At 41.2% G+C, this 8,292-nt stretch overlaps 1 protein-coding gene across 1 annotated transcript; it reads right to left on the reverse strand.

Moving 5' to 3' along the window:
• Positions 1-543: 543 nt before the first annotated feature.
• On the reverse strand, positions 544-3,379 carry LOC102890221 (superoxide dismutase [Cu-Zn]). Its single transcript, XM_015586477.1, has 2 exons — positions 3,332-3,379; positions 544-1,041 (listed from the first exon to the last, which is right to left on the reverse strand). The coding sequence occupies exons 1-2, from the start codon at positions 3,377-3,379 to the stop codon at positions 544-546; spliced, it is 546 nt and encodes a 181-aa protein (XP_015441963.1).
• Between the last annotated feature and the right edge of the window lie 4,913 nt (positions 3,380-8,292).

Consider the following 8,292-nt stretch of genomic DNA (forward strand, 5'->3'; position numbering starts at 1 on the left):
AACATTTTGCAATTTGAAATAAACCAGACACGAAAGAACAAATGGTGTATAATTCCAGATATATGAAATATTCAGTATAGGCGAATTCAAGAGGCAGAAAGTAGGTTAGAGGTTACCAGGGACTGGGCAGCAGGAGAGCAGGAGTTATTGTTGATGGTTACAGAGTTTCTGTTTGAGATGATGGATGATGGAACAGTTTTGGACATAGATATAGGTGATACTTGCACAACATCGTGAATATAATTAATGTCACTGGAGCGTACACTTAAAATGGTTAAAACGGCAAGTTTTGTTATACATTTCCTCACGGTTCAAAAAAAATAATAATGTAATGTATCAGAAATCACTGAATTGTACACTTTAAATGGGTGAACTATACAATGTGAATCATAATAAAAAAGTTTAAAAGATCTAAAGTAAATATGAGAAAATGTTTTGTTTTTATTTAAGGTTACAGTGTTTAATGTTTATCAAGTTAAATTTCTACAACTAGTAAGAGAACAGATGAGTTTACTAGGACTCAGACCTTATCCTGGGGAATGTTTACTGGGCGATCCGAATGACACCACAAGCCAAATGACTTCCAGCATTTCCCGTCTTTTTACTTTCATCATTTCCACCTTTGCCCAAGTCATCTGGTTTTTCACGGACCACCGTTGTGCAGCCAATGATGAAATGGTCTCCTGAGAGGGCAATGGTAGAGTCTTCAATAAACACGTGAGCCACCCCATCTTTGCCGGCAGTCACGTTGCCCAAGTCTCCAACATGCCTCTCTTGATCCTTTGGCCCACCATGTGTTTTGGAAAGAGGACTGAAGTGAGGACCTGCGCTGACACAGCCTTGTGTATCATCCCCAAACTGATGAGTGTGGGACCCATGCTCGCCTTCAGTCAATCCTGTGATGGATCCCGAGACCATCACCCGCTCATTTCCCTTCTGCTCGAAGTGGACCGTGCCCGGCACTGGGTCATTGCCTTTCAATACATACACAGCCTTGGTCACATGACTCGGCGGGGCGCACACCGGTCTGGGATCCGAGGCCTAGGGCAGCGAGAGACGCCGCAGGAGACGCCGACGGAAAAAGTGTTTATTCCTTAGAAATCGGTATGAGGAGAGTTTGCTTTAGTATTCTCTGTACTTGTCCAAATGTTCAAAACATGTTAAAAAAAAAAAAAAAAGACAAGAAGCAAGTGAGTAGAGAATGATATCTAAAAGAGAAGGTAGATAGAGAACATTCAAGAGGGAAATAAAACAGGCAATATTCCCCACCAGCACCACCACCACCCCCTTGCATTTGGAAATACATGTGCATTTTTTAGTAAGCCATCATCTTGCCCAATATTTATTTCATAATGCTGAAAGAAGAAAATATTAACCAAGAAAAGATTTGGGGTTTTTTTTCCCTCTAATTTCCCCTTGAAAAGTACTGATAAGCTAGGGTTTGTTTTTCTGGAGTTCCTTACTGACCACATCTGCTGTGAAGGGAGTAGAAATCATTGTCTGGTGGGAGAGGCGGAAGGAGGTCAGAAGCTCCTGGGGGTGGTGGAACATTCACAGTGTCATTCCCCGCCCCCACCCCCTTCGGGAGGTACCCTGTAAATGCTTTTCCTGGGCACTCTGCCTTTAGTACTCCCACCTCCCTGGTCTAGAGCAATGCTTCAGTGATACTCAGCTCAGCAGGACAAAGACTAGTCCACAGACCGCTGGAGAACAGGACAAACCCGTATGCCATCCTCCTTGGATGTGTGGGATGAGCAGGAAAAAACGGTGCTGCGGGAGAAGCCGTCTGAAAAATACTGTCTGGTCAGATGTGTTCCAGAGAATTCAAGGATGAGCTAGGTTTGGAGAATAAAAGATTCAAAATTCTGTAGCTCCAGTGTCTGGTAGGATCTTTAGGAAACTCTTTTTGTGGTACCCGAGATTCTCCAAATGCCACTCTGTTCCAAGACTTTCTTTTTTTGATAACTTGCCTGTTTCCTAATGAAGCTTACGGACCTGAAATATATAGCTTGCTGATACAACCTGATTGATTATAACACACCCGTTTGAAACTAGCTGCCAAAGTCGCATTTGAAAAGTTAGTTTATGATTGGCATATTCTACAAGCTTTTAAGGATTGGGACTTATTTTGGCCTAAGAATCTTCGTTCCCCCAAACTCACTCACGGGCAAGGAAGGACCCGGTTTTCTTGGAGCTACCAGAAGGCTCCACCCACCCTTCCTCCTACACTGCCAGCAGGCCCCGTCCCCTGTCCACGTGGAAAGAAATCACACCCCCCAAGAGTCCTGTGTCGGGTCCTCCTCTTTCTTTCCCGATGGCACTGAAATCTTATGTTTTGCTCTTGACCTCCTGGTCTGGGTTCCTCGTACTATGGTCCAGCCATTTAGGGCAAGAACAACTTCCTGTCCCAACAGCTCCTGGAACTGTAAAGTCAGTCTTTATTTGTCAGTATCAAATGTTCTGAATCTATTCAAATTTGGAAAAGTTAATGGTAACACCTATAAGGCCCCCATTAAGTTTATTTTATATATAGCTATTTCTCAATAAACTAACATCACGTGTAAGTTGCAGAAGCCTTAAATGAATATTAAATTTTTATATATAGCTTAGGAAATAAGAATTCGATCTTTTGGGAAAGGCAGTTTACACTGAAAACAAAATATCTGACATCTGTAAGTAAGAGTAATTATCCTTGGATCTGCTATTTGTCCCAGAAATCATGGGGGTTAGCGACAGTAACAAAAATTATTTAGGTCTCATCAAAGATGAAAAATTCACTTATTGTAGCTGGCATGTTTCAAATATGTAACTGATTCAAGCATAATTTCACATCACTTTGCTGTTGTCATGGGTACTCTAAGATATGCCAGGAATCGCCTGCAGTCTCTGGGGTCTTTGTTATTTTAAGTACTGACCATGGCTCATTGTTACAGCATGGTCTCCCCTATGGACCCGTGGATACATGGCTGTAACATTTATTCTTACAGAGTTGAAACCAATAGGAGAAGAAATCAAGGTTGCAAAGTCATGTGTACAATGGTCTGGTAAGAGTAGGGAAAACACAGAGGCCCTGGCATCAGGCCTGGGTTTAAATACAGCACCCATCTCACTAACTAAACAATCGTGAGCAAGTTTCTTCTGTGAAACAGAGGTAATATTCATTTTCTAGGGCTGCTGTTACCAAGTACCACAAACAGGGTGACTTAAAACAACACATATTTACTCTCGCATAGTTAGAAAGTCCAAATCAAGGATGTCGGCAGGGTTGGTTCCTCCTGGAGGCTCTGAGGTAGAATCTGTTTCAGGCCTTTCTCCTGGCTTTGGCTTATACCTGCATCACTCCAATCTCTGCCTGTGTCATCACAGGACTTTCTTCCATGTGTGTAGCCTCAGGGTCTCTATATCCAATCTCTCTCTCTTTTTTCTTATGACAACACCAGTCATTGGATTGGGGCTCATCCTAATGCAAGATGGCCTCATCTTGACTTGATTACATCTGCAAAGACCCTATTTCTCAATAAGGTCATAGTCACAGGTATTGGTGGGGTAGGGGTAGGGTAGGACTTGAACATATCTTTTTGGGAAACACAATTCAATCCACTACACCATGCCTTGGACTTGTATTAAAATTAAAATTAGTATTTTATTTGACAGTCCAGGGGAGCATTGAGCATAATGCTTGACTCATAGTAGGGATTCGATAAATGCTACTTCCGTTTCCCTGATAATGTGATGCTTTTAAAAAGTGCATCTTTGACCTGTTCAGTAATCAGCATAACCATCAGATTGTGTTTCTAAATCACAGACATGAAACCATTATTTGATTGGAAAGCTGTAGATTTCCAAAGTATTTTTTCATCTTATTTAGGGATATAATGGGAAAACTAAGATTTAAAGAGATATTTGAGACTTAGCTATTCTTTCTAGTGGAAGTGAAATTGCCTTCAACTTGAAAAAACAATGTGCTTTAACTCTTTATCACAGAAACCATCACTGTCATGGGAACAAATCTGGCCTCTCACATCTGTCTACTTATTGGTAAATATTGAATGGCAGTTAGTCAATGAGACCAATAGTGCTTTAATAATAGTCACAAAAACTTAATGGAAGTGAAATCATAGAAAAAGTATATTTTAAATTGTTCGTAAGGGTTAAGATACATAGTGGAGGTATAAAAACTTAATAATCACACTTGAAATTGAAAAAATATAGGCAACTTTTCTTAAAATTTCAATTAAGTTATTTCAAAACCTTACCCAGAATAAGAACAGAGCAATATGCCAGATTCTTTGGCTAAATCCTTCATTGTCAAAGTCTTGAATTATTGCAAAGACCTCAAGATTTCAGAATAATGATAATATAGAACAGTAACTTTATATCACTGTACAAAATGTACAAAGCTATAAATCTTATTATAACATGAATTTCTAGAAATGCTTAAAATTCTTTTAATACCAACTCGGCTAGTTGGTAAAATGGAACATCCACAATTTACTGAGAGAAAAACAAAGGTGAATGACCTCATTATAATCACAGCAGAGGGAAGATTAGATTTGTTGAGCTAATTACACTACAACAACTCATCTGGTCTACAACCTCCTCTGTAATATTTACTTTCAATGAAATATACAAAAGTTTGTGAACATCTTTTCTGCCTTATGTTTTCCCCAGAACTAAAGATTTTAAAAAGGAAATTTCAAACGTGCAATCAGGCAAAAACAAATAATAAAATAAGTGCTCTCTCTTACAGTAGGTAAACCAGCAGCTAATACACTTATTCCATGCTCTCATTATTTCTTCCCTCATCAGTCCAGTTATTCAAGGAATACCTTAAATTAGGGGCCCAGGAGTGCCCACCTGCCTCTTCCCCATTTGATTCCTTATTTCCAGACTCATGAGCTACCTCTGTTTAGCACAGCCATTTATAAAGTCTCCAAACTACCCTGTCCCTTTGCATTCTGATCTTCACCCCTATTCCTTAGCTGCCCAGTACCGAGTAGACACACAATCAATACTACTTATCAGTGCTGATGATTCCTGGCTTGCGTCACTTGTCCCTTTTTCTTGATGGGCACATTGCTTCAGGATGCAGCTTATCCTGGAGAAATTCATCCGGCCCGTCTCTTCGCCCTACTTTTAATACAGGCCAGCAAAAATCAATTTAAGACAGTGGTACGTTTACCAAGAATTCTAAGACAATGGTTTTCTGAAAACTAAACTGTCGAAAAATCTTTGAGCAAGAAATATATCTAATGCAAAAAGTTTCATTGTGTCACCATTAGCCTGACATTTCTATTCCTATCTTTAAGAATCAAATCCAATGACAGAAAGGAAGGGCTGTGGAAAAGAGGCTTTGTGGGCACAAGCCTGATCATTCTTCCTGGTGCACACTCTTCTGTGATTTCAGGTCACAAGGACAACATCAACAATAACAAACAAAAGGAGGGGGGGGGAAAAAACCAGACCAAATCCACCCCCGTAAAAAAAAAAAAAAAAAAAAAAATGTGAGGCTCACAGAGGCATCACCGGACATTGTAGGTACAGGAAGCAAGAGTGTCTTCAGACAAGAGTAGACATCCCAGAGACCAAAGCAGCTTTATCCAGCACTGGATGTTCACTGCCTGGTCAGGAGGGGTCTGGGCTCAATCAGCTGCCCCAGCTGTGGCTGGAAACTGCTTTTCCTTGAATATATAGCCTAGACTACTTCCAGCAGATATAGTCTTTCGTGTACTGTAGCTTCACACCTCAGCTGGGGAACAGGGTGATGCCATTGAATCCCAAGATGTCAGAAAACTGGTGAGGACCAGGGACAGTGTCAGGTAATGTGGAAGTCAAACTCCTGACCAGAGAGAGGTAGTGTGAAGCCTTAATTGAATATTAGATTTTTATATATGCCTTAGGAAATAAGAATTCGATCTTTGGGGAAAAGCAATTTACACTGAAAACAAACTATCTGACATCTGTTAGAGTTAGAGTCAGATTTAGGAGAATGACATAGAGGCCCTGGAGTTTGATGGCCCTGACCGAGGGCTTGGGGACCCTAGGGATGGACGGGCATTCTATAACCCCCTTGGTGGGAGGGTCCTCTTGCCCGGCCCCACTCCATCCCACGCAGCCTTGACGGGGTTGAAAGGGAATGAGGTGATATCTAAATATGGAGGAACCACGGAGATGGGAACGACGCCAGGACGGAAATGTCTGGGCCTCCGTTTCCTCGCCAGTACGGTGGCGCGGGTGGGGGGTGCGGAGGGTGCATGGCATTTAAGATTCTGTTCCCCGGTGAGAACTGTGCAGGAAAAGACAAGCATTAGGAAACCGCTGAACCTTCTTACTGTATTCCTTTACCGAAGCCCCAGATCCAGCAGCACAGTGGGTGGGATTGCGCTCCTGCGTAGTTCACACCCAAACTCTATACATGTGAAGAAGACGCTACCCACCCACTGTCAATCGACCATGTGTCTTGAGTTTTTGCTACAGATGGGGCAAGGAACCCTGATCATCCATTATTCTCTCAATCCTTGTTCTTTACTCCAAGACCTATATTAAAAAAAAAAAAAAAAGTCTGGTTGACATAAATGCTTCTGAAATAGATCAAAACAAATTGGTTAAATATTTACATCGAAACTATTCCTTTGAACTAGTTAACATATTCCAACCAACTAAATTTATTGACCACGTAGGTTTAAAAATAGATGTGTGTTTATAACATTTTCTAACACCAAACAGCTAATATCTGCTTTGAATTAATATAGTATACTAATGTCTAGCCCTCCTTTATCAAGGTTAATCATTAATTATTCCAAGGCAATTAAATTTATATGCTTGAAAGTGGGTTTGCTGAGCCTGGGTCCTCATTGTTATGAGTTAAAATTTGTAAGAGGCAAATACACTTGCATAAAGGCAAATTAATTATTTAGGGAGGAAAGACTTAATCAAGGCAGTGGGCCACTACGGTAATTAGATTTCAGAAAAGAAAGCCAACAGCGGCACATTCCATGATTATTTATTGTTCTTTCTTTCTTTCTTTTTTTTTTAAAATACCAGAATTCGATCTCTAGCCCTGAAAATATACACAGAAATGCATATGCACCCCACACATACTTGAGAGGACCTTCTACTTGCTCCTCTGCCCCATCCCCTTCCATTATTACAGCTGAAAGACTGAGAAACAGATCACTTACAGCATTTTAGAGCAAATAATCCACTTGGTCATTCCTCACGGCTCCAAAAACTAGACCTTTGAACAATGACAGCTGGAAAATCCTGAGGCATCAGACGTAGCTAATAGAGGATTCTCCTCCTGTTTTCGGGAGTCTTTGAAAAGCAAATGGCATAGTCCACAGCACGACATGTGACAAGACATTTATTTTCATCTATTTGCTGTAAGCCGTTGAAAACTAGAAATATCAAATTAGATCAAATGTTTTCAAATAGGTTAAAATCGATCCGTTCCTTGCATTTTGGGTTCTGCCCAAACAGCCCTCAGATTGGGGCCTCAGCAGTATGAATGTATATTTCATCATAAGAGGGAAAGAAAAGCCCCTCGTGGTGATAATGACTGTCACCAAACTGGAAGGCTAATTGTCAGAGGAGTTCTCTCCTCTCCGTGCGGTGAAATGTGCTCCACGCTGATGAGGGGCTAAGCAGCAGTGCCCAGCGTCTTTGGGCAGGACTGTTTTTTTCCAGTTCTTTCAGGATGTTTAAAATCATTTCGTCTATCGACACAGACTAATCAGATAAAAAAAAAAAAAAAAAAAAAATCCAGTGAGGATTTTGTCAGACAAAGGCTTTATTGGGCATTTTTGTTTTGTTTTGTTCCTGCCAGCCCTCTTTAAGGAATGAAAAATGTGGAAGCCCACAGGACACAGAGAACTCATGACTTCGGCCTGGTGTGTCTTTATTCTATTTATTTCTATGACTCCCATCCAAGGGTAAGCAGCACCTGTCTTAAAGAAACTCTAGGCCCTTGACTGCCTTTCTCTCATCATTAATCCACACAACTTCCGGAGAAGCAGAGAACAGACAGCTTTCGGCACCGCTTTTCATAGCGGGGAAGCTGAGGTTTGGGAAGGTTAAGTGACTTGCCCAAGGTTATTTAGCAAATTAGGAGAGGCCACCTGGGAATAGAGCTTTGGGTTCTTAGGTTCTGGGGCTGCAGCCAGGAAACCCCAGCCACAAAGAGGCTCTTTTGTGAGTGATGTTGTTGACCTATCTATTTGCGTAGAGAATAAGTAAATATTTCGGTTCCTCTTCCCTGTCTTCCCCCTTTATGCCACACCAACACATAGGCCC

Source organism: Pteropus alecto, unplaced genomic scaffold (genome assembly GCF_000325575.1).
Source record: "Pteropus alecto unplaced genomic scaffold, ASM32557v1 scaffold81, whole genome shotgun sequence".
In the NCBI taxonomy this organism is placed as follows: Eukaryota; Metazoa; Chordata; class Mammalia; order Chiroptera; family Pteropodidae; genus Pteropus; species Pteropus alecto.